Source organism: Pogona vitticeps, chromosome 1 (genome assembly GCF_051106095.1).
Source record: "Pogona vitticeps strain Pit_001003342236 chromosome 1, PviZW2.1, whole genome shotgun sequence".
In the NCBI taxonomy this organism is placed as follows: domain Eukaryota; kingdom Metazoa; phylum Chordata; class Lepidosauria; order Squamata; family Agamidae; genus Pogona; species Pogona vitticeps.
Window position 1 is genome coordinate 279,065,588 of NC_135783.1, and position 27,364 is coordinate 279,092,951.

Below are 27,364 nucleotides of genomic sequence, written 5' to 3' on the forward strand. Positions count from 1 at the left end.
CTCCCTTCTTCCCCGCCCGTTCTGTTTTCCCACTACTATTCCGCCCTCCGCCTGCCAAATTCAAATCGCTGACGCGGAGGAGGAAGAGGAGGCAGCGAGTGAGCGGCTCTCAGCGGCGGGGAAGGAGGTAGGGAGGATTAAGCAGGTGTCCCGTCTGAAAGGCGATCCCTTTTCCTGTGGTTAAGCGACGCCGTGCCCGTTTCGGTCTCGGAAGGGGGTGGGGGTCCAGCGCTCGCGCGCGCGCGGCCACTCAGGAGAGCGCGGCGAAAAGTTCAGCTGGCGGGTCTGGTGGCGCCAAACGTTTAAACCGGCTTTCGGAACGTCGCCGCCCCCTTCCCTAACAGGAGCCAATCAGAAGTGCCGCGTGCGGAGCGTGCCAAGGTCGGGGGCGGAGCCTGCCATTTCCCAACGAAGGGGCGTGAGTAGAACCTCGGGGTTGGGCGAGGTCGGAGGCTCGGTGGGTGTGAGAAGGGGAGCAGGCGAGCGGTGAGTTTTTAGGGAGTGAGTGGCGGGGTGGGGTCGGGACAGGCTGAGAAAGACTCCCGGGAGAAGGGGACGGTGGGGCCGGGGCCGGGGCGCTGAGGTTGGCAAAGGGCAGGGATCGGGGCTGCCTCTCGCGATCCTGAGCATCCGTCGCCCTCATTGTGCCAGTCGCGAACTGCGTTTATTGGTTTTCCTTCATTTACGTCCGTAGCTAACTTTGTGGTCTGGGTCTGTAGAGACTGACTTCACTTCTGAAGTATTTGTGTAAAGTGTGTGTGTAGGTTATGAAATAAAAGTAAAACAACTTGGTGATTCATTGTTGTTAACCTTGCAGGTAAACAGCCTCCTTTGTCAAGAAGATGCATTTTATCTGTTGTTTCTGATTAGCAAGCATTTGTGAATGCCCTGTGCCAAAATTCACTGTTAAGGTGCTGTGGAACTCCTCCTTGTTTTTACTCAACAGACCTAATGCGAATCCTCTTTTGCAACTTTACATATCAATGATGTGGATGGCATTAGAGATAGTACAGGGCATGGTGACCATATTGATTTCCCTACAAAACACTTGTACTGAATAACTTCTGTATTGCTAGAAGGTTGGTTGAAAACACACAATCTTCCAGGGAAAGTGGAATGATGCCATGTTCCTTTAATTGCCAAACACCATTTCTTAAGATACTGGCACTTCATCTGAGACTATAAGGTCTCATCAAGGAACAAGATTCTTTGAAACCTATAGGGAAATAGGTGGGGCACACAATCAAAACCACCAAAGCCTTGGTCCCTGAGCTATTCCGCAAACAAATATGCCAGTCATGCTGTAGTTCAACCCTTGCGAAATAGGTGGAGATAGCACTTAGTGAAAGCTGCAGACTCATTACTGGATGCCTGAAACCAAGCCTTATAAACAAAAATCAGTTAACCAGCAGGCATTGTGCCAAGAGACAATATGGTGAGGGATAACAACTGATAATGTCCCTCTGATATAAAAATCAAGGAAAAGATTAAAAAAAAAGAACATCTGTGACTTTTGAAGAAACAGCAGAGAATGCCAGGATTATAATGTGGGGGAAAAAAAGAACTAAGAAGCTTTTAAAATGAATGGATGCCAAGGGAAATATAGCCCCCAGTCTGGGTGACTTGGAAGTCTCAGACTGGCTGAACCTATGAAATTGGGGTTTTCACATTGACACAATCCTTTGTGAGTGAAGGGAAGAACAGGCAAATTTATCTGATATATTTACTTAAGTGTTACAATTTTAGTGGTAGTTAATTTTGCAGACCTGTTTGTCTTTTGTATGTGTTTGTATGCAGGCTATGGCCTAATTTTATATTACATCCTATAAATTGTATGGTGGTGCTTCTGACGCAAAGATCTGACAGCATCATAGTAAACAAATTGCTCCACAAATGCCCTCATTTGTTTCATAGCACAAATTCTATAGATTGTACACCACTGTAATTTGCTCTACTGTAATTTCACCCCAATTAAGTGTACCTTTGCCAATTACATAAAACTATTCAGGGAACTTTATCATCCAAGAGGGGATGATCACCTGTGCACTGGGTTACTCAAAGGGTGATTTTTCAGGGCAACATAGACCTCCATTCTCAGAATTCTTTAGGATTACCTACAGACAGGCAGATTTTGGTTCAGTCTGCTGCAGCTAACTGTAGGAAGCTGACACACTGCACTACAACTGTCACTCTTCTCCATAGGGCGTGGAGTCACAAATATGTATTGTTAAATAAAAACAAATCCTCTGTTTAGAGAAAAGTCTCATGCTACCCGTTCTAGGGCATTCTTCTCATTCTTCTTTTGTTTTACTGTTTACTGTTTTTCTTTCCAGTGCTTATATGACAGCATCACAGTCTTAGTAACAGGAAGTGAAAGAAGTAGGTTTAAATGAGACTAATGCTCATCTGTTAAGGTGCTACACTCAATATGCAAGCAAGTTTGGAAAACTCAGCAGTGGCCAGAGGATTGGAAAAGATCAGTCTACATCCCAATCCCAAAGAAGGGCAGAGTCAAAGAATGCTCCAACTACCATACAATTGCATTCATTTCACACACTAGCAAGGTTATGCTCAAAATCCTACAAGGTAGGCTTCAGCAGTATGTGAACTGAGAACTCCCAGAAGTACAAGCTGGATTCCGAAGGGGCAGAGGAACTAAAGACCAAATTGCTAACATGTGCTGGATTACGGAGAAAGCTAGAGAGTTCCAGAAAAAGATCTACTTCTGCTTCATTGACTACACAAAAGCCTTTGACTGTGTGGACCACAGCAAACTGGCAAGATCTTAAAGAAATGGGAGTGCCTGACCATCTTATCTATCTCCTGAGAAATCTATACGTGGGACAGGAAACAACAGTTAGAACTGGATATGGAACAACTGGTTCAAAATTGGGAAAGAAGTATGACAAGGCTGTATATTGTCTCCCTGCTTATTTAACTTATATGCAGAATACATCATGCGAAAGACTGGAGGAATCCCAAGCCAGAATTAAGATTGATGGAAGAAATATCAACAACCTCAGATGATACCACTCTGATGGCAGAAAGTGAGGAGGAATTAAAGAACCTCTTAATGAGGGTGAAAGAGGAGAGCACAAAAAATGGTCTGAAGCTCACCATCAAAAAAAGATTATGGCGACTGGTCCCATCATCTCCTGGGAAATAGATGGAGAAGATATGGAGGCAGTGACAGATTTTACTTTCTTGGGCTCCATGATCACTGCAGATGGTGACAGCAGCCACGGAATTAAAAGACGCCTGCTTCTTGGGAGGGAAGCAACGACAAACCCAGACAGCATCTTAAAAAGCAGAGACATCACCTTGCCAACAAAAGTCCGCATAATCAAAGCTATGGTTTTTCCCGTAGCGATGTATGGAAGTGTGAGCTGGACCATAAAGCAGGCTGACCGCCGAAGAATTGATGCTTTTGAATTGTGGTGCTGGAGGAGACTCTTGAGAATTGCCTGGACTACAAGGAGAACAAACCTATCGATTCTGAAGGAAATCAACCCTGACTGTTCACTGCAAGGACAGATCCTGAAGCTGAGGCTCCAATACTTTGGCCACTCATGAGACTCCCTGGAAAAACCCCTGATGTTGGGAAAGTGCGAAGGCAAGAGGAGAAAGGGATGACAGAGGACGAGATGGTTGGACAGTGTCATCAAAGCATGAATTTGACCCAACTTCGTGAGGCAGTGGAGGATAGGAGGGCCTAGCATGCTCTGGTCCATGGCCTCATGAAGAGTCGCACACGACTTAATGACTAAACAACAACAACAATGCTCATCTAGACTGACTCTGTATCAGTACCCTTCATTAAAGGATATGTGGCCTCAGAAGTAGATGTTGAATAATATTATAAAATGAGAATACCTTAGCCATCACTTCCATGAGGAAGTGTGCTTATGTAGTCTTGTGTAAATTAGTGTTGGCAGCATGAAAGAACAGTGAGGCAGCAGCTCCATTGAAATTTAAAGTAAATGTTCCATAGAACATTTAATTAAAATGTAATACTCATAGGGACACATTCTTAATAATGGATTTTTTTTCCTTTTGTGACATGGAGTTCCACAAACTCTTTAATCCTAAGTGTATTTATAGAGAGTAAGTTCTTGTAAACTCAGTTTTGCTTTTGAGTAAACCTGCTTACAATTGGCCTCCATGCTTGTCCACAAAACAATTAAGGAGAAGCTTTCCTTTCCAGGGATCTTGCACCTTCAGTTCAACATGATGTGCTGTAATTGAATTAATTTATGCCCCTGTAGTAAGAGTATGTCAGCATCTCTCCCTCTACTTGTAGCCTCATGGCACCGTGGTTGAACTGCTGTACTGCAGCTAAAACTGTGCTCACGACCTGGGGTTCAATCCCATGTAGCCGGCTCAAGGTTAACTCAGCTTTCTATCCTTCCGAGGTCGGTAAAATGAGTACCCAGCTCGCTGGGGGGGGGCAGTGTGTAGCCTGCATAACTAACTTGTAAACCGCCCAGAGAGTGCTTGAAGTGCTATGGGGCGGTATATAAGCAGCACACTTTGCTTTGCTTTTGCTTTACTTTGTCGTAACGTATTAATTTTGTTTCATACAACCTGAGAAGGGTTGTTGATGATAAGAGCATTTGGAGATTAGTAATTCATAAGGTTGTCATAAATCAGGGGCAGTTTGATGGCAAATAACAACATCCTTTATGTTGAAAATACTGACATCAGCCAATTTCACATACCATTTCTCTTTTTCTCTCAGAATGGTAAAAATGCTGTCTGACCAACCGAACCCTTGAAGTGCTTAAAATAAACACATGAATGAGTGAAAATCTAATAGCTGCAAGATGAGTACTGAAGATAAGGTAACTTATTTGAGACTGTTCAGACTTGTTCTTCTCTTGATTTTCCAAACATAGGCCAGACATGTTTGCCCATGAAGTTGCAGTTGTCCATGGCTGAAACAATTTCAAAGTAACTGAGCAAGAATGACACATTAGGTTTAAACTGTCATACAGTGGTGCCTCGCTTAACAACGACAATCCATTCCAGGAAAATTGCTGTTAAGCAAAAACGTCGTAATGCGAAATTAAAAAACCCATTGAAACGCATTGAAAACAGTTGCGTTCCAATGGGATAAAAACTCACCATCCAGCAAAGATCCTCCATACGGTGGCCATTTTCAGTGCCTGTATAGCAAGGAATCCATCCCTAAGCACAGCGGGAAGCATTTTAAGCACCTGGCAGCTATTTTGAAAACCCGACGATCAGCTGTTTTTGATTGTCGTAAAGCGAAAATCGGTTCCCGAAAAAGGGAACTGATCATCGTTAAGTGAAATTCCCCCATTTAGACCATTGTTTTGCAATTGCAATAGCGATAGCAAAAACATCGTAAAGCAGCTTCGTCGTAATGCGGGGCAATCGTTAAGCAGGGCACGACTGTATTTTATGTTTGTATTTGCTCCTCAGTTGGTTGAAGTCTGGCTTTACTTATGACACGAAACCGACCAGCTGAAGGAGGGCTACCTTATTAGCAGTCAGACATCATACTAGCCTTATCCAGTTGGTGACAAGATATTTTTTAAATGGTGGCAAAAGAAGCCAGATTTCCTCTGTTTTACTGCAACTATAACTGTCTTCAGTAGGCATGGTTTAAGTATTATGCAGCATGGGGAGTTTATCATACAAAGGTACTCTTGCCCCTTTAATACACATAGTAAATTATTACAAGAAAGGCAAACTCAGTTTAGAAGATTACTATATAAAAAATTACCCAATAAACAAACAAGTTAAAGGAAGTATGATACGTGGGAACATAAAATTGTAAAAAGATGTATTCCAATAATAATGGATAACAATGAAGGACAGGTTGTAGCTAAATGTAGATACTTTCCAAGATTTGAAAGAGGCATCTAAGGTGAAGAGAGGTATAATTCAGGAGGAGCAGTAACATGAGGCTTTTCATCTACACTGTGGCTCCATTTTGGAGTGGACTGCATATCTCTTTTCTGGATTTGAAAGACAAATACTTACCGGTAAATCAAACAGTAGTTGAGCTGTCTTGTCTCTTCAAATGGACCTTTAGCCACAGCAGACTAAGTTACACATCTAACAATATTTTCTTGGGTTTTTTTTTAGTTTACATCTTCCCATTTTGTAATTGATATAGAGCCCAATTTATGCATATTAATCCATCAATTAGATGAATGTATGCTGTCAGTAAGAGGGAGGTGGGGCTAATTTCTAGTTATTTGGTATGCATCTGAGATGGCACCATGTCTCTGTTGTGCTTCCTCTATTATATTTCATTCTTCCTCAGCTTAATTAATGACAGACATTTTAAAATTACAGTGGCCAAAATTCTGTTTCCTGAAAGTTATGTAGCAGAAGTTGATGACATCTGGCACTAGCAACATTTATTTTAAATTAATTAAAAACTTCCTCCACTGCCACTCCCCTTCCTCTTAGGTTTTGAAACCTAATAGGGTTCCCATTTGCCCTGGTGAAGCCTTGGGACAGTGTGGGGTGGGGAGAGCCTTTAAAAGTAAAAAAAAAAATGCCTCCAATTTTGGAAGGGGAAAGGCCTGATATGGTTTCACTTTCTGTTGCTGAGATACAGTTTCAGAACTTTCAGCTTCACTCACTCTCAGAACTACTTTCCAGTTCCATTTTAAGTTGAAAAAAAATCTGGTTCAATACAATTAGTTAAATCTATTTCTCTGAAAAATGCATGGGCATGTTTAAGGGCAAGCAGCTATTCACATGTTGTCTTGATTATCTGTACTTGTGACTGAGAAACAAGAGCTTTTGTGAAACAGAAATAAGTGAAATCATGTTCATTTGTCAATCGACTGAGGACAAATACACCATGTATAAGTCTGGTCCAGATCCAGTCAAAAGCCAACTGCATTGTGCACAGAATGAGGTTGTCATATGTCATTTTTCAGTTCTGTTACAGGCAGCTGAGCACTAGAGTTTCTCAGTGCTTGCCTTCTTGGAAGAATAACTTATAGGGGTTCATCTCCTATATTTAGCCCATCCAACATGATTGATTATAATATAGCAGCCCAGACAATTATGAACAGATATGTATGATGTAGAAAATTTTCTATGGAAAAAATAGTGCATGGGAAACATTTCCACAGAAAGTTGACCACCCTGCATCTCTGGTAAGTTTCCATTTTTGTCAGCAGACTGTTGGTTACTGCAACATGTAGCTCTCCTCTAAAGCAATGTAAGTACAGTATAGCTCTCTTAAATATGTATTACGTTCCATAAAATATGGTAGGAATTAAATGTATGTATGAAACAAAATTATGGTTTGTTGATATTTACTTCAACATTCATAGTGTTTCTTTTCCTTTCTTTTTTGGCTCAGGAAAATCAGCCTTTTGAAGCAGATGAAAACACAGTGAAAACACCTTTAAAACAGAAAACTGCCTCCCATTGGCTGTTGACAGAGATCCAGCCAGCTGCTTCTGACCACCGGACTACACCACCAAAACCTACTGAATTATCTCCTGGAGATCCATGGACACCAACAGCCAACCTTAAAATCCTGATCAGTGCAGCTAGTCCTGAAATTAGAAATCGAGAACAGGAAAAAAAGTTGCCAGACAGTAGAAATGAAAGACTTGAGGTAAAACTTTTTTCCTTTTTCCTCCTTGTAATATTACAAACGAGGAATTATACTGAAGCTTTAACTGTATACTTGAAAAGTAACTAGGCAAGCAGTTTCTTGGTTTGTTTAAATCTCCCATGAAATCTGGAGTGCTAGTTATTTTGGGGATTTATAACTGACACGTAGCAGATGTGTCATGGCAGCTAAATTATTTTGGGGCTTACCAGCTGTCACAGAATTAGACACTTTGTATTAGTCATTCTTTGCAGATGCTGATATTAAATCTGTCACGTCTTTAATTTTTTTTCACAGAAGGCCATTATTTTCTCTTTCTACAGGACTGTTTATCAGCAGATGATTATGAAAAATCCCAACCAAGTCGTAAAGATAAAAGTCTAGGACTACTTTGTCACAAATTTTTGGCTCGATATCCTAGTTATCCAAACACTTCTAAAAACAATGAAATTTGCCTTGATGAAGTAGCAGAAGAGCTTAGTAAGTCTGGGGCCGTATTTTAATGCTAGAGAAAACAATCAGTTTATGCTGTTAAAAATGTACTTCCTGTTCTAACAGCAACAATACAGGGAAATGCTATATGTAACTGCAACGGCATTAACTTAGCTCTGAAGAGTTTTGATTAGAGATCAGCGATTCGTGCTAGTTTGTTTAGTGGCCAAACAGGTGTTTGGCTCTTCAAAGCTGCACCTCATCTGGCAAGCGCCCACTCAGAGGCAATACCAGAGGAGATGAGGCAAGGAAGCCTAGCCACTACCTCCAAGTGGGCGGCTGCTGGAGGAGGCAGGACTTTGAAGCACCAGACTCCTGTTGGGCTGCCAAACACACCACTGAATCAATGGTTTGTGGCTATCTCTAGTTTTGATTCCTTAATGTATGAATTGTAAACTTTTGTCCCATAAGATATTTCGGGACTTGGAAGTGCCATCAACCATGGCTAGCAGCAAATAACATGATGTATATGGCCATAGATTCCCCTGACCTGGAGTCAGGAGCAGTACATGGTGTGAGCAAGGGGAAGTGTCTTATGCCACTGAATGCCTGTTCTGGCAATGATACGTTTACCATATTTATCAGCTTTGTTATGTGACAAGTAACTAGTCATATATTTGCAACCATCAAAGATTTGGAGCAGGGTTTTGTTTTGCAGCAGAACCATTTGATGAGACATCCAGTTCAGTAAGTGCCTCTGAACATTAGAGGTAGGTGATGAGGAGATTCTCATCACACATCATCTACAGAGTTTCTTATTCTAGTATCAATATTCCAGATAGCGGAGTAAAGATTGCATCCGCCTTTGGGAACTGGACATACAGTGGATCCTTGACTTACAGACTTTTTGAGTTACAGACTTCTCTGGCCGCAAAATTTAGGTTTGACTTGCAGCCTGAGAATTGACTTACAGACCAGAAAAAAAACAAAATGGAACAAAAACGGCCTGTTACGGGATTAATCGGTTTTCAATGCACTGTAGGTCAATGGAGACTTGACCTACAGACTTTTTGACTTGAGAACCGCCTTCCAATACGGATTAAGTTCTCAAGTCAAGACCCCACTGTACTTGAAAAGTTCCATTCTAGCATTCACCAGTTATAGTGTTATGAGAGTCTATCTAGGCTGTTTAAACCCAGTTGGGTGGAATTTACTCTCCCTGTTTCCTTAGGACCATTGGGAAAGAAGGGATGTTTCTCCCTCCCCCATTTTCATTTCCATTATCTTCTTTGTTAATCCACATGAAATGGACCCAAGAGGCATACATGGTGCTGAAAAAGTGGCACACATCTAATTGTATGGATTATCTTCTTCCATAAAGTGGGCATATTCATGTCTGTGATAACACTGATATCTCTTCTTCTCTTTTGCATAAATGGCATTGGCCCAAATCCATTTGGAAGTCCCTAACTAGAGGGGAAATCATCTCTATATTGCCTCATCATTCAACATCTGATTCAGCAGGTCTCCCAACTGAATTTAGACATTGCATTCAGTTAGTTTTTGTTACTTAAAAAAATCAATTTACAAGTATGATGACTGTTCAGAATACCTTCTGCTATTTTGGGGTGTATACTTGTGTTTCACAAATATGCTAATGAGATTATCTTTTTTTCTCTTTTAAGTACTTCAGCTTGAAGAGAATATGCAAATAATTTAATTATTACTTGAATGGAGAAGTGGGGGAAAGTGTAATAGACCTGTAAAAACTAACCGTGGTAACATTTTGCATAGTTGAAGAAATCCTATCTTTTATTTGTGTTGTTAAAAATATTTTACCTTTTTTTTTTTTGAGAGGACTTAAACATGTTTGAAAACCAAGCTGAAAGGAACCCAGATATATAAATTTTGCCCTTTACAGATGTTGAGCGTAGACGCATCTATGACATAATGAATGTATTGGAAAGCCTTCACATGGTGAGCCGACTTGCCAAAAACAAATATTCTTGGCATGGGCGTCATAATCTTAAAAAAACCTTGTGGATTTTGAAAAAAGTAGCTGAAGAGAACAAATACGCACACCAAGTTGAGTTGATTAAGAAAAGAGAATCTGAACAAGATTCTGAAGAAGGCATCCAGAAGATCAATTTAGTGGCGAAGCATATTAGGCCCAACGATCACACAGATGTTTGCTTTGTAGAACTTCCTGGAATGGAGTTTCGAGGCGGTAAGACTTCGTACTATTTCTAGGATTGCCATGTCAATATCTGTCTGTCACAGCTGGGATCTGCTTTGGTCAAAATGCTTAAAATACAGGCTGCAATGTTTAATCAAAGAATTAGCTAGAAAAATCCATATGCATTGCATCACTAACACACTTACAATGTTTGCAGGTGCTAATCACAATCTTAAAAGCCATTCTATGTTTTGCTAGAAGTAACTGCCTGTCTTAAGAACATATGTGGGCTTCCTCTTATAAACAGAGTATATCTTTTGTGTTTACTGAGCAAATTGATTAATTCATTGAGAAACTAAGATACACACTGCTAATCACCCCTAGCAATGACTGGCAGTTGTATAATGACTGTTGTCAGTGGCTTGTACCCTTCTTCAATTTGGAACTATAGTTCTAACTTTACATTTGTTAATTAGCTTCTGCTTAGTGTATCTTTTATTTCTTTGCACAGCTTCAGTAAACAGTCATAAAGACAAGTCTTTAAGAGTGATGAGTCAGAAATTTGTGATGTTGTTTCTTGTATCAACTCCTGAGGCTGTCAGTCTAGAGATTGCCGCTAAAATGTTGATTGGTGAAGACCCTGTTGACTACTTGGATAAAAGCAAGTTTAAAAGTAAGTTGAAGAAAGTGCTGTTTCTAGACTTGTTTTATTTTCCTCCCAATATAAATCCATGTTGTTATATTCTGTAAACTACTAGTAAAAAAATGAAAACTGAAAGTCTAATGTTAATTAAGCAATTCTTGGTTCAGAAGGGCTAAGACTCTAACTCTGAAAATACAGTATAGTTTATCATGGTGGAACTAATCTACTGCAAGCCTTGAGCTCACAAACACTCACGTTTCTGGTTCAACAGCAAGGAGGAGTTCAAAAACTAATTTATGTTATCTGCTAAGATATACAGAAGTAGACAACCTCTTTAGCCCCCTGCCAGGGCAAAACAGGAGTAGTGAAACTTGTGAGTCCATTATGATAAAAGATAGCTTGTTATGACATCTGAGCAGAGCCAGTAGCTCTAAATGGCCTGGTTCAGGTGCTGCAGCATCAACAACAAACCAGTGGTTCTTAAACTCAGGTCCCCAGATGTTCTTGGACTACTACTCCCAGAAATCCTGGCCAGCACAGCAAGTAGTGAAGGCTTCTGGAAATTGCAGTCCAAGAACATCTGGGGACCCTAGTTTGAGAACCACTGCAATAAACTTATGCTTTTCTGAATTGGGAAGAAGCAAGATATCCAGATGCTCACTCCTTCCATCTCCTGCAGAGGCAGGTTCCTGACAATCTAAAGACTAAGCTAACATGGTCCAAACAGAGAGTAGGGTAATCCAAAGATGGTGTTAAGGCTCTCAGAGATTAAGTCCAAGTCAAAAGTGCTTCAGCCGCAAAGGAGACCTGTCAAAACAGTAATCATGGAAGGATCTGACAAACTGGAGCCAGAAGCAGACAGTTTCCAACAACCTTCCTTCCCTAAACATGAGACATATAAAGCTGAGGTTCAGGAACCCTGCCATTGCTTCCCTGCAAGCAGTTTACCAGAGATCCTTCTTCAAGATGAGACTGTAGGAATGGCATTGAACAACTACCAGCCTTGTGCACTGCTGGCTACTCTTAGGGACTGTGTGGTAGCCTTACCTCGTGGCCTGACTTGAGAACTGAGTTTCCACCTCTTGGGGAGGGGATTCTGCCACCTTTTTCCTGGGAGTCCAGGATCTTCCAAAGGTGATCTGTTCCTTAGCACCATCTTAGCACACAATTCAAAGTGCTGGTTTTAACCTATAAAACCCTTAACGGCCTGGGTCCAAGCTGTCTCAAAGAGCGTATCTCCCATTATGAGCCAACTTGGGTGTTCAGATCATCAGGAGAGGCCTTTGTCTCGGTCTCGCCACTTTCATAGGTGTGTTCTGTTGCTGCTCCCAGATTTTGGAACTCCTCCCACTGGCCCCATCTTTACTGTCCTTCTGTTTGTATACTTACTGTTCTTAGCTTTAATATTGCCTTTTAATGATGTAAGCTGCCTGTTTATACTCATCATTTTCATCTTTAAGTATTGTTTTTCAATATTGTAAGCTGCCTTGTGTCCTTTTCAAGGGGAAATGTGAGGTAAAATATTTTAATATATTTTAATATATAAATATTTTAATATATAAATAAATAGCTAAATAAATCTAGCTCAGGAAACACTCAGTCCACCTCTGAAAAGGATCCAGCCAATGGAGATGTAATGGATATCTTGACTCCTAAGTCAGTTTCCTATAATGTGCAAAATGGGAAACTGGCTAAGAGACCAAGATGTTTTCCCAAAATCCAACCACAACGTTGTAGAGTGAATTTGCAGCCATATGGCTTATTCTTGATCCTATAAACCAAACGTTATCCAGCCAAATTGTGTTTCAGAGCTGAGACAGCAAATGATAATCATCTTTCTAAATGTTAATAGACATTTGTCTATTTTTTAGTATGTCTGGTCTATAGCAAAAACTGTGGTGCCGCATAAAGGTCTTTATTTGGGCAAATATTTCTTATGTATTTAATCTGTGAAAAAATATGGTCTACATGTAACATTTGTTCAGCAGAAAAGATGGTACCCTAATCAAAACAGTGACAGTGACCAGCACCTTATTGTCATTCCCTGGTTGTTGTTCAGTCTGTTGAAGCTACTTGCTTCTATCTTTTTTTCTTTTCCACTGGCCGCCTTCTCAAGCAGAACATATGGTGCCAAGCTATCTTATCTTCTGGCTGTTGTGGGATTTTCGGGCTCTTTGGCGATGTTCTGAAGGTTGTTCTTCCTAACGTTTTGCCAGTCTCTGTGGCCGGCATCTTCAGAGGACAGCACTCTGTACTCTGTATCTTATCTTCCTCCATGGCAGACTGCTAGGATAGCTGCCCCACAACACACTTTCCCTGCCATTAACTCTGGGGAATAACTGTTCTGGTTTGTCACAGCTGACTATCAAATTCACCCTGGAAACCCCCACCCCATCCCCATTTCTGTTCTTTCTAAGCAAGAAAATGTATGTTATACAACTGTGGAGGTACCTGTTGGAAAGGAAGCAGGCTCTAAATAACTGACACCTGAACTGGAAGTCACCTTCAGAAAGGGCATTTGTGGGAAGCTTTTTCTGAAGGCTTGAACATAATGGTTGCCATGGCCTCTGGAAGGATACGAGGCCCAAATACTTGGAAAATGTTCTTGCGGAAAATACCGTATTTTTTGCTCCATAAGACACACTTTTTCCCCTCCAAAATGTGGGGAGGAATGTCCGTGCGTCTTATGGACCGAAGGCAGCAATTTCGTCGCTGCTGGCCCCATGGGGGGGGGGAGCGTCACAAGGGTCCGGGTGAGCCTTCCAGGACCCTTGCGAGGCTCCCCCACCTCCCACGGGGCCAGCGCTGGCGAAATCGCCAGCTTCCAGGTGGGGGGAACATCGCAAGGGTCCTGGAAGCTCACTCAGACCCTTGCGACGCTCCTCCCACCCCTGCACGGGCCAGCACCGGCAAAATCGCCAGTTTCTGGGAGTGTTTTGAGGCTTCCCAAGCCTCAAAACACTCCCAGAAGCTGCCGATTTTACCCCCCTGGCCCCGTGGGGGGTGGAGGGAGGGTGGCAAGGGTCCAAGGGAGCCTCCCAGGACCCTTGCCACGCTCCCCCCCCCCCCGCACAGGGCCAGCACCGGCAAAATCGCCAGGTTCTGGGGGTGTTTGGAAGCTTGATAAGCCTCCAAACACTCTCAGAAGCTGGTGATTCTACCCCCCCGGCCCTGGGGGGAGCGTGGCAAGGGTCCGAGGGAGCCTCCCAGGACCCTTGCCACGGTCCCCCCACCCCCCCACGGGGCCAGCCCTGGCAAAATCGCCAGGTTCTGGGAGTGTTTGGAAGCTTGATAAGCCTCCAAACACTCTCAGAAGCTGGTGATTCTACCCCCCCTGGCCCCGTGGGGGGGTGGGGGAGCGTGGCAAGGGTCTGAGGGAGCCTCCCAGGACCCTTGCCACGCTCCCCCCCCCCCCCCGCACAGGGCCATCACCGGCAAAATCACCAGTTTCTTGGAGTCTTTTGAGGCTTGGGAAGCCTCTGAAGAGTCCCAGAAGGTGGCAATTTTGCCCCCTCTGACCCCCGAGGGGGGCAGGGTGAGTCTCTAAAGCGTCCTGGAGCACACCCTAGGACCCTTTGGAGGCTCACCCTGCCCCCCCCCCCCCCGCTGGGCCAGAGGGGGGGAATCGCCAGCTTCTGGGACTCTTCTGCAGCTTCCCAAGCCTCAAGTTGCAGAAGCTGGCGATTTTGCCCCCTCTGACCCCCGGGGGGGCAGGGCGAGCCTCCAAAGGGTCCTAGGATGAGTTCCATAAGATGGACCTCTCCATAAGGCTCACCAATTTTTAGGAGAAGAAAACAAATTATTTTTTTCCTGTTTTCTTCTCCTAAAAATTTGGTGCGTCTTTTGGAAAGGTGCGTCTTATGGAGCGAAAAATACGGTACCTTTTGAGACCCAGCCCCATCACAATTTCTCTCTCAGCAGTTCTTTCCACAATCACTCTCTCCCCTGCTACATCGTTCGTAGTCCAAAAAACAGGTTTGTGGGTGGAATTATTGTAATAGTACTAGAGGGACCAACAGTTGTGAATCTGAACACTGGCCCGTTCAGATACTCCTTTCTTGTGCATCCTTCAGTAAAAATGCTTTGGCTGCATTTGGTTTAAAGCAGCATTTGGAAGAAAAAGATTGATGTAGGCTGTCTGACTTTTAATAATATTGGACCACTATTTAATAATGCTATCATGATACCACTTTTTTTTCTTTGAAACTCATTTCAGCAAAAATCCGGAGGCTGTATGATATTGCTAATGTCCTCAGTAGCCTTGAGCTTATCAAGAAGGTTCATCTTACGGAAGAGAAGGGTCGCAAGCCAGCTTTTAAATGGACGGGACCAAATGTTTTTTCAGATACTCAGGGTAGGTAGACTATTACCTCTGCCCCCTGGTTGACAGTTTTGATGACAAGGTATTATTGTCCAATCTCCCTGAAATTTGTCTGAGCACCAAAAGAAATACTCTCAGAAAAGCCATGTTAGCTTTGTACTAATGTGATCATTTGCTAATAAATTATTTGTTGATGCTCTTTCAATCTGCTCCATATGGGCTATGTAAAGCTGGCCTATGTAATTACAGATGAAAGGCTCAGAGCAGCAAAAATTAAGCAGTAACATTAAAAAATTTTTTGGAAGCTCAAAAGTCAAATCCCCTTTAAAAAGTACCCTCTGGACTTCTAATGGCCAAAAGTTTTAAAATAAAAAAATTAGAAGAGGGTGCTGATGGGACCATTAATTTGACAGAGAGCAAAATAGTTCCTGAACAAAACAAAACACAACACCGAAAAAGTAGAGGTGCTCCAAGTTCACATTTGGCTCCTGGGGGCTATAGGCAGCCTGCAGTTCATTTGTTGTTTACCCCAAACCACCCCCTGCAATCGAGAATTTCCCCAGCAGCTTTCTGTTTGGCAAAAAAACAGAAATGGATGTGACAATTATCTTTCACCTCAATTAGCTTATCCGTTACCTCACATTTTGCCTTATTCTCTCAATAACATCTCAGAATACTGTATCATGCTAAAATGAAGTTGAAGTGATAGTTTTTTAAACGTATGTTACAATTTAAATATAATTGGCCAATAGGTACCAAGCCTGAACCTATGCTTGCTGTGACTGTATCATCTCATACTGTGGAAGCGAATCTTTCCAGGGAGCATTGTTCCAAGAATCTTTTCCCTACTGGAAACAAGAAAGGCTTTACACGACACTCGTCCTTAATTAAAGTGGCAAAGGCTACACAAAGTGGTTGGAGAAAGATTCATTCGGCACCAAGCAGTCCTATCAAGAAAAATACAAGTACGTTGTTAAAATATGAACCCTCCCAAAATCATTCTGGACATGCTATTGACATATTGAACAGGAGTGTTTGCACTTCATCTCTTAGCACGTGTGTGTGGGGGGGGCAGTGGGAGTATATGTGTTCGCCAATCTTATTGCTTCTGATTCTTCTTACTATGGTTTGCTGAACAACTGCAGAGGTACATGAACCTCAGTAGACTTGAAATGATAAATTGCAGTCTTACTTTTAATCCTTCTGGTTCCTTATGTCCCAAAAGCATAAAAATGAAGCACAGCAGGTTCACTTACTAACTTCTCCATGTTGATTTGCAGCGAAAAACCTTGAGTCTTCTAAGATTCAGTATCAACTAAATGAACCATTGGTCTTAATATTGGGGCAGTAACCTATTGATGTAGTTACACCAGTGTAAATTCTATCCAGGCACTGGAAATAATAAATTGGAAGCTTCCACCGCCACTTCTGTTTCAGATTCTGAGGCTCCCTAAGGCTCTCTTGCCTTGAGAGAGTCTCAGGACAGGGATAGGGAGTCTTTAATAGTCAAAATGTTGCAAGAATCAGGACCACCATTGCCGATCTGGCAACAATTTTTTACTATTAAAGGCTGCTTTCCCCCAGCTGTCCTGAGGCTCCCAAAGGCTTCTCCAGGGCAAAAGAGAACCCTAGTGAACCTGAAATGGGGATAGGAAGCTTTCAATTAATTTCAGTTAATTATTTCCAGTGTCTGGATCTGGTTTACACCAGCATAGCTACACTAACAGAAGTGTTACCTTTGTTTCTTTCAAGCAAAGGGTGTGTAGATGACCTAATCTAGGCCTTGAGTGCAGTCTCTGGGTGCTACCTTCCTGTTGTCTTTTCATGCTGAGAGCCTATCTCTTAATTCCTAATTCAACTGGCCATGAGTTGCTCAGTCCTAAGCTATGAAAAACAGTGTGGACTCAGTAAAATCTCTTTGTGTTTGTCTTCTCTCCGAAAGGTCAGATTCCCCCAATGATTCCAAGCAAGATGGCTCAACTTGCAGCAGTATGCAAACAACAGTTAGATGAACATTCAAGGTGTGTTTGTAAGTGGAATGTGGTAATGCTTGACTGGTGCGTATTAAGCTGACTATTGAAAGTAGAAGTTCACACTGGCCATAACTAGAATAAATATAAACAGTTTATCAGTTAATGTTGTATTTACTTAAAGTGTGTTCATCCACAGTTGGACTCTTGTGAATGTGTTTGGTCTAACAGCACTCTAATGCTTTGCTCACACTATCTTTCTAAATAAGCAAAACACGTTCTTTTGTGTTCTGCTTTTATTGAGGAAGAGCAGTTTTCAATGGAGGTATTTTTAACCCTTTCTTTCTTTCTTTCTTTCTTTCTTTCTTTCTTTCTTTCTTTCTTTCTTTCTTTCTTTCTTTCTTTCTTTCTTTCTTTCTTTCTTTCTTTCTTTCTTTCTTTCTAGGGATTTCAAAAAACTTGAAATGCAATTAGAAGAATCCACATTGCGATGCTGTCCAACATCCCCTCCTGAATCTAATTTGAAGCCGAAACCACTCCTGTTGTCTTCTCAGTCGAAGAGCCGACCTCTTATTCCCAGTTCAGTGTCTCCAGGAGTGTTACCTCCTGTTCATTCCGAGGTATCATATGCACTGTTTGTGCAGCCTTCCCAAACAGGGATAGTGACTACATACAATCCACAATGCTCGGTACAGCCTGTTCCCTGTGCTAACGTAATTGGAATGAAATGTCCTTTGGGACCCAGTTTACAGTCATCCCCTGGAGAAATGCTTACTGGAGACAGTGACTACAGCTTTGGAGAAGGCAGTCTCTGTGCTAGAAACCAGAATCTGCTAACAGATACAGAACAAGAAGGTACAAAAGATGACCTGGCATCCAAGAAATGTTTCAAAAGATGCAAATCCTTATTGAAGGATACTCCATTTAAAAAATGCAAGAGTGCAGAAATGGAGCTTCAAGATGTGCTGCTGGTAAGCTGGGTTTTAAGTGGGCACCCTTTCCAGAAAAGTGGCATTCTTTATGTTGCACACTCCTATGTGCCTTCCTTTTAAAAGCATGATGCAGACAGCTGCATGGTGCAGATTTCACTAGACAAGTAATGATTTATTCACAAAAGCATCACTTTCTGTTGGACCAGCAGGGCTTGACAAATAGAGGGCTGCTCTCTGGTCAGCTTTATGGTGCTGCAGGTGGCAGCAGTAACAGCAGAGGTCTCTTTCCAGCAGCTCAACCACCACCACCTTTCCCTGCAAACCCCCAGAAGTAGCATTATTTGTGGCATTGTTGGGAAAGGAAATGGGCCCAAATGATTTCTAAAAAATTAATTTTGAAAAATGAAAGTGCTGCCAGTCCTTCCAAGGGTAAGCTCCCCTCATGAACAGGTTTGAAAATTTCTCCCTTAAGAAGAAGTTTGTTGCATGTGGAGGCCCCAGGTACTCCCTGGAGAATTACCACAATTCTAACCTCAGTCATTTTCCTCTTCTCTGTGTGCCCACACATAGATAAGGCTGCCCTGCTATGCCTGGACAAGGCTCTGCATGTTCTGGCCTCAACCTTTTGCAGCTAGTCTTCACTAGAAGCATATAGTAACTGCTGTGTGTTTGTATCAGGAGGCACTGGGATATTCAGTTAAGGTCTTCTCAACAGAGGCTGCTGGATGTATTTTAGGGTTAATTTTGCTTTGGTGCATGCCTCGTTCCACTCACCAGGCACATCCAGAATAATGATACCCTCACTTAAACGGAATCAGCTGATTGGGATATCCTTACAGTTGGAAAACAGGTTGTTAGGGGTATAGGAGAGAAGTATGGTTTCAGGTGACCATTAGAGTTGTGGGAAAGGCTGCACTAGATGCAACAGAAGTATGAAGTTTATGGTGGAGCACACTTGCTTTTGGACCAAGCCTGTTGGTCTCTGAGTATAGTCAGTACAAGCTCAAATGTTTGTAGTAATCTGTGTTTTTTGGAAGAAAGGATTTAAAAATTATTCTATGGGAATAAGAGAACCAGTGTGGTGTACTGGATAAAGTGATGGTCTAGGACTCTGGAGACCTAAATTCAAATTGTCCTTTGACTATGGAAACTCATTGCAGGGTAACACTAGTGAAACAGCTCCTCACATGTCTGCTAGGGTCTCTATGTGTTGCATATGACTTGACAGCACATAGTGAACAATTGGGAGGTTATTTCATTGTTCAAGTACAAGCATAGGGTTTTAGATGGAGAGCACTGTATATATTGCCATATTTGAGTATGTGCAAAATTGCTTTGGATATGGCAAACAAGCATATTAAATGAGAACATACGTGAACTGTTATTTATTTATTTAAAATATTTTTACCCTGCCTTTCTCCTTAAAAAGAACTCAGGGCAGCTTACATAATTAAGAAACAATACAGTGGTGCCCCGCATAGCGATGATAATCTGTTCCGGATAAATCGTCACTATCCAGAATTGTCGCTATCTGAAACAAAAAACACCATAGGAACGCATTGAAACCCCTTCAATGCGTTCCTATGGGGGATAAACTCACCGCTATGCGGAAATCCTCCATACGGCCGCCATTTTCTCCGCCCGGTATGCGAAGGAAAGGACGTGAAAACACTGCAGGCGGCCATTTTTTTCTTCCGGCGGTCATTTTGGAACCGCCGATCAGCTGTTTTTAAAACATTGCAATGTGAAGATCGGTAAGTGAAATGCTTACCGATCATCGCAATGCGATTTTCACCCATTCAAAACATTGCAATGCGATTGCTTTTGCGATCGCAAAATCTGCATCACTATGCAGATTCGCCGTTAAACGGGGCGCTCGTTATGCGATGCACCCCTGTATTTAAGCTAAAAGCAATAAGTATACAAATAATAAAAATACCACTGATCAAATACTGATAAAACAAATACCACACTAAAAATGGTAAACAAAAGCAACACTAAAAATACAGTGGTGCCTCGCATAGCGACGATAATCGGTGCAGCAAAAATCGCTGCAAAGCGATTTTGTCGCTATGCGATATTAAAAAGCCCATAGGAATGCATTGAAACCCCTTCAATGCATTACTATGGGCTTCAGACTCACCTTTAAGCAAAAATCCTCCATGCGGTGGCCATTTTCGCTGCCCGGTAAGCGAGGAATCCGTCCAAGAAAACAGCGGGCGGCCATTTTTTTTTACTCAGCGGCCATTTTGGAACTGCCGATCAGCTGCTAAAAAATCATCGCTTTGCGATGATCAGTAAGCGAAACAGGGTACCAATCATCACAAAGCGATTTTTCCCCATTTAAAACATCGCAAAAGCGATCGCAAAAAGTTAATTGCTATGCGATTTCGTCGTTAAACGGGGCGCCCATTAAGCGAGGCACCACTGTACATTCAAAGCAGTTGAGATACAACGATCTGTTTAACAACCGCACTCATGCAACCAGGTATTGAGGGAAAGCTTGCCTGAAGAGAAAAGTCTTTGCCTGCTTGCGGAAGGACAGCAAAGATGGGGCCAGCCTGGCCTCCTGTGGGAGGGAGTTTCAAAGCCTGGGAGCAGCAGCAGAGAAGGCCTTCTCCCATGTTCCCACCAAACAAACTGGTGAAGGTGGTGGGACCAAGAGAAAGGCCTCTCCTGGTGATCTTAGCACCTGAGCAGGCTCACAAAGGGAGATGTGGTCTTTTAGATAGCTTGGACCCAAGCTTTTTAGGGTCTTATAGGTTAGAATCAGCACTTTGAATTGTGCCCAGAAACAGACTGGCAGCGAGCAAAGCTGCTGAAAACAAGTGTTATGTGATCCCTGTGACCAGCCTCAGTAATCTGGCTGCTGCATTTTTGACCCACTGAAGTTTCCAGACACTTTCCAGAGGCAGCCCCATGTAGAGTGCACTACAATGATCCAGCTGGGATGTAACTGGCATATGCCACCGTGGCCAGGTCAGACTTCTCAAGGAATGGGCGCAGTTGGTGCACCAGTGTTAATTGTACAAATGCACTCCTGGCTCAGATGTGAAGATTCACCTTCCTTTTTATCTAATCTACTATTATTTTGTACCTAATCTAAAGACGTTCTAATTTAAGCCCTCTGTTCTTTCATTTTTCAGGGGGAATCTGTTAGGAATAAAAACCACCAGTCTTCTGTAGCACTGCATCTAGATCAGGAGGTCTTAACTTCATCAGTGATGAAACAAAGTCAGTCTGAAAATGCCAACCAGCACTTGGAATGTCAACATAAGCAGAAGGAGCAAAGAAGTATTCTGCAGGGTGATAAAGTCACCACATCTCAGGAGATATCTGTAGCATTTCCAGATACTACACAGAAGGTAAAATTCCCAACAAGGATTTTGCTCTGGTACCTTTTCTCTGGCTTAAAAACAATAAAACATTACATACATGAATAAATAAATACAACCTGTTTAATGGCTTGCCATCTCCTATTATTTAGTGTCTGCCTTTAGTTTCATATACATGAAGTCCTTGCCATTTAATGTATCTATGGAAGAAGAGGAGGAAGAAAAATACACAAGTGTGACATGTCTTAAATATAGAAAAAACATCAACAATAATTCAGTTAATTTTTTTGCAGCACCAATGTCAGCAGGCACCAAAGCTGAGCCAATATGGTCAGAAATTGTATGTTAGCTTTCCATAGATTTCTAACACAAGCATGGCAATTCTTATTTGAATCTAGCTTTGTTCTTGGCTCTTTGCCTGGGTATCAATGAAATAAACATTTGATTGGTTGTTCTGGGTTTTTCGGGCCCTTTGGCCGTGTTCTGAAGGGTGTTCTTCTCTGTGACTGGCATCTTCAGAGGACAGCAACCTGTGCTCTGGTGTAGTTGGCTTCCCAAGCCAACTACTGTACACCAGAGCACAGGTTGCTGTCCTCTGAAGATGCCGGCCACAGAGACTGGCGAAACGTCAGGAAGAACAACCTTCAGAACACGGCCAGTGAGCCCAAAAAACCCAGAACAACCATTAGATGCCGGCCGTGAAAGCCTTCGCGAAAATATTTGATTTCTCAATCAACGGCTAAAAGTAGACTGCAGGAAATGTTTATGTTTAGAAACATATGGCTCTGTTGCCAAACTAGGTGTGACATGTGATACAAACTACATGTGCCTTGGGCTTTCTGTTTCTTCCTATTTGTCAAGGCAACTGGACCTGGACATCTTTCCCACCCAGTCCTCAGTGGCAGCTCGCAAATCTAGGAAGTACTATGGGGAGCAGTTAAATCCCACCTGCTCCAATACTGCTCCATTGTCTCAGCACCAGTGGGTACCTCTAAGCATTAAATTAGTTTAGGGGAGTCCCAGTCATGAATATTTATTGACATCCATGATTTGCTTATTTTTTTCCTGTGCGGGGGTGGTGGATTGAACTACCAGCACAGTTTCTCAGCTAAATCCATAATATGCCAGATGATGATTGCTGAGCATGTAAGTATCACACTTTCTTTTTCAGACTTGGTTTCCTTCAGGTTATCTTATCCCCCTTCCTCCGTGTGCACATCTTTTAAGTGAATCCACTCTCTCCAATAATGGGAAAGCTGAGATAAATGCAGACAAGAAATCCTCTGGTTCTCCTATTGCTGGTATGTATTCATTGATACTGGAGTACTCTGGAGTTTGTTGATACGTGACATTACATTATTGATGCAGCTCTTTAGATGAAAAAGCTATACATATTAATTACATACTTTAGACTTTACCAATCCCTAAGGTGACATGAACATATGAGATTATTTCTTGCTGCCTGTGCTTTTGGCTTTGTTGCTGTCAAGTCAGAACCAGTTCCACACCACCAGTGAGAATCCATGGCTGAGTGGGGATTTGAACCCAGGTCTCCTGAGTCCTAGTTTGTCACTCTGTCAATTACACCACATGGAATATTCTTGGCTAGCTCTTGCAAAGTGCCTTCCCCAGCTTAGCTTCAGCTTCAGCGGAGGGAAGAGCTTATTGTAGCCTCAGTTACTTCCTTAATTAAAATTTGATCCTTCCCTTTTTTATCATAAGAGTTTCTTATTTAGTCTGATTTTTAAATTTATTATACCTCAGGGTTGAAGACATTTCAAGAAATTGTTTTGTATCTCATGTGAGAATAGGTCCACAAGAACATTAACTCTTACACATTTTTTTGTTGTTTTGCCAACGGGGTGTTAGATTGACCACCCCAAATCTGTATCCACAGTCTTCAACCCAACTGTTTCATGAAACATATTTGTTGCCATCTCTTAAATCAGAAAAGGTCTTCCTCCAGGATATTTTGGAGCACACACTGGCATTTGTGCTCTTATCTGGAAGTGGCCAGAAAGTCACTTCTGCTTTTGGGAAGAATACCCTCAATTTTCCACTAGAACAAGGGGAGACAACTTGCTATAGATGATAACTGTTGCTTCTGCTGCTCCCGTCCTAAAAAACATCCAAGACCAAGCTTCTGATAACTGATCAGACTGCATAAGTGTCTTCCAGCTCAGGAAGATCATATCTTGGTGTCTGTTCCATGACCCTCAAGTTTTGTAATTTTTAATAGTTTGGGGTTTTTCTCTCTCCATTGTTGCAGGTGGCATTCCGGTGACATCTGATTTCACAGCAGTTAATCTCCCTGCTCTTCATGTGACACCTTTGAGTGTCTTATTACCATCATCCTCAGTAGGTGCTGTATCTGTGGTGAATGGCACTGCTGTTGCTTTGGCACACACTAATCCTGTTCAAGCTCCAAGCCATTCAGTTATGAACTTTACATTGCAACACATAAGACTGATACCAACTAGCATACAGACACCTATAGAGCAAGTGCTTGGATCTGCCCCAGTTTGTCAAAGAACAGAACGTGTTAATTCTACCCCACTACATATATGCCTGAAACAAAGGGGATCTTTGCAGAATATCTCACCAAACTATAACCAGGAATTAAATGGAAATTCGGTTCTAGCTACTCCTTCACAGCCGGTAAGAACACTTTGTAGAGAATAATGTTTTAGTGTTCATACATTTGCATTACAAATGCTTGTGATTTTGAGCCACTGTATGTTACCAATAATCGCACATTACTTGATTGCTGGATTGTTTTATTTCAGAATACAGTTTGGGGATCATGGGCTAAATCCATTTGTTAATCCCAACTAGAGCTGACTCATTGAATGAATGAGATTTGTTAAATCAACACTGATGTGAGCCCCATTGATTCAACAAGTCTACAGTTGGTTTTTGCCCCAAATGTTCAGCAGTTCTGCAACTTGAGACATATGGCACTGTACACTCAATGAGTTTCTTTTGAACTGTTGGGATAATGTTCAGGCGCCTATAATTCAATAATCAGTGATCCAGGTTTATTGATTGTACGTTTTTGCCTTTTAAAATGTGACTAACATAACTTATGCCTAACACCTGGAGCACAAGAAAAGAGGGGCAGGAGGACTGCAAGCTGTATAAAAGATTTCTGTTACTTTCATGTACCATTTGCTTGCAAGTTCTGGAGTGGACCAAGGCAGTGGTCTGGGAGTATTCAGTTAATGCCTTGGCACGGGAAAGCTAACATGCAAAATGGGTAGCTGACTGGCCAGAATGCCAGCTGAAATTGCTCCTTAATGTCATAGCCAGGGACTGAATGGCATCCTCGGGCACTGCTCCACCTTTAGAAGACAACTAGACAACAAAAAGCAGTGATGGTGACAAGCGATTTCCCACTCATGTCCTAGAGCCTTAAAAAATATATTTTGCACAAGTGCATGGAGCCAGCTAGTTATCCTTCAAAAGCTCTGCTTGGTTGGGCTTGTTTGATTGCAGTGCATCTGTCAAAAAAGGGATTTTCAATGGTATTTAAAATCAAACTGCATTTTGTTGTGGTGATGTTATTGAAGTATGCTTAAGAATTCCTCAGACTAAATCTTCAGCCATGAGGGAAGAAGGAGGACAGACTGGATCTTTTTTATGTCAAAGTTCACAAAGGCTATTGAAAGCAAGGGTCCAGGTATCTGAGATTCCCCGGATAGCCATGCTCCTTTCTCCACGTTCACTTGGTGGTCTTCCAGTGCTTTTTGTATGGCTCTTTTCTTCCATTCCACATGTTTGAAATGCCTCGCCTAAGGTTCAGCTCTTGGCAGCAGAAGCTTTATGCTAAAATATGCAGGCATTTTTAGTCCCACACTTTTCCCTTTGGTCCCACCTGGAGCAACTCTCTGGAACTCAGTTCAGCATTTTGGCTGAAAGAGGTCCCCTTCCATGGGCCACAGTATTATTTGTGTAGCATTCCTAGGCATTAAAATATTTTAATGATTTCTAGACTACTTTTCAAACAAAGCCCTATTAAGGCAGTAAAAAGGATAAAACATAATTCCACTAAAGTACAATAAATATTATAATTTTTAAAGCATTTTACAAACCAGCACTGCACTTGCATTATTTTAAGACAACTTAAAATAATTTTAAACCAACAGTTTTAATTCAGCAAGAATGCAAAGTATATAACAAGTATGTGTTTGTAAATAAAAACGAGTAAATAAGTAAAATAAATACGAAGTATCAAAAGGTTTAGTACCTTAATTGAACAGAGGCTGGAGTAAAAGGGTTTTAGGCCCCATTTGAAGCCAGCGTTGTAGAAGTCCATATATAGTTTGGAATGGTATTTTACAGATATGAAAGAACACCTAAGTCATTTTGTCTCTGTTGCCCTGAAATGTGGGCCTCCTTGCCCTGGCAGGGCAGTACTGTATAGATTTAGCTCTTCTTTCAGGCAGTTGCGGCTTCATAACAAAGCACCTAAAGTTTCTGCACTGACTATAAAGGTAGCCCCACGTAGCCAACATTACTCTAGCCTGGCCTATTTGGTACTATGTAATTAGCAGAGCTCGTGTCCATCTCCTAAAGATAACAACCAAAGCTTCCATCTACCAATACTACTTGTGCTTCTAGAGGTAAAGAAAAAGTCTCTCTAGGCTTCTAACTTAGTACTTAAAGGGAAGTATGAAGTGCTTGCAGCCTTCCATCTGCCTGGGATAGTTTTATTTCTCTCTTACCACTATTATGCTTCAACTTGTTTAGCCTTGTCATCTATCCCAGAACTGCTTCCAGACACATGCCCAACAGTTCCACATGCTGTGTAAGATTAGTAGATAGAAAACAGAAGATAGAATCATATGTTGTCCATATACTGATGTGTCGAAATAATAATAGTTTTGCATTATCAAGTCAGTTCGGACCAGGATTTTCTAGGTATAGAATTCTCAGGTATGGTTTACCATCCCCTTTTCTGGGAGCATTTTCAGGCAGTTCAGCTTGCCCAAGACTACACAGGCTGGCTTTTCTTCCAAGGAAGCACTGTATAGAATCAAACTCCTAACCTCAGGCATTACAACCACATGCCTAACTCACCGAGTTATCCTTCTACCCATTGAGTTATTTAAACTATTCTAGTTGCAATAATTTGGGTTTTCCCTTCTATCCAGACCACTGTTCCTGTGGCTTCCAGTGATTCTGCAAAAGGAGACAAAAACCTATTCCAGTCGCCGTGTGAATCAGCCATAATGTGTGGCTTTTGCTCATCTTCTTGTAAATCAGATAAACTTTAAGCATTGGTAGTTCAACAACATCAACAACAAAATCCTTGATGTTTCAATGGAAGATGGTGAATATTAATTTGGTAGAATATGCTTCCAAATTGCAACCTGTTGTTTCTGATTTTGTGTATTCTGTAAATGATCTTTGATCATAAAGCTGGCTTTGTCATACTGGAACAAATTTCTACCTTACAGTTCTACTTGATCAACGTTCACTTTTTGAAAAAACAAGGACATACATAAACATCTGTTGGAGAAAACAATTCCATTTACATTAAGAAGCAATTTGCAGTGAGTCTGTGAAATGTCTGTCCTCAGAGGTACATGAAATAAGAAAACTCTAGTGTATTGCATAAAAATGTACTAAATATATAAAGTACACTTTGTATGTAACATGCCATATTTTTTAAACTTGAAGGGCCCTAGTTAACAGGTTCAGATAATATTTAATTCTGTTTTTTTCATTAGTGTTGTAAAGTTATGTATTTTAATCACGTCTGTGTAAATGTGAAATTTATTTAAGGCATTAATCAGTTTCTTCAAATTAAATTTAAGCCTATATTTTTTAAAATTTCATCCGTGTATTCTTGGCATTGAAACAGTATTCTGGCTGGAGCATCTTCAGGAGCAACATGTAAAAAACATGCCACATGAAAAGAGAAAAGGTATAGATGGAACA

General features: G+C 41.8%; 1 protein-coding gene across 2 annotated transcripts; it reads left to right on the forward strand.

Annotated features, from left to right (window-relative positions):
- On the forward strand, positions 1-27,259 carry E2F8 (E2F transcription factor 8). 2 transcript variants are annotated; one of them, XM_020782879.3, is made up of 14 exons: positions 1-127; positions 4,739-4,841; positions 7,355-7,615; positions 7,936-8,092; positions 9,966-10,271; positions 10,732-10,893; positions 15,080-15,217; positions 15,937-16,149; positions 17,127-17,205; positions 17,600-18,125; positions 21,233-21,451; positions 22,593-22,722; positions 23,691-24,079; positions 26,575-27,259. In XM_020782879.3, the coding sequence occupies exons 2-14, from the start codon at positions 4,824-4,826 to the stop codon at positions 26,695-26,697; spliced, it is 2,721 nt and encodes a 906-aa protein (XP_020638538.3). In that variant the 5' UTR covers positions 1-127; positions 4,739-4,823; the 3' UTR covers positions 26,698-27,259. The 2 variants fall into 2 exon arrangements, with proteins under 2 accessions (XP_020638538.3, XP_020638539.3); XM_020782880.3 differs by lacking the exon at positions 1-127 and adding an exon at positions 391-486.
- The last annotated feature ends 105 nt before the right edge of the window (positions 27,260-27,364 follow it).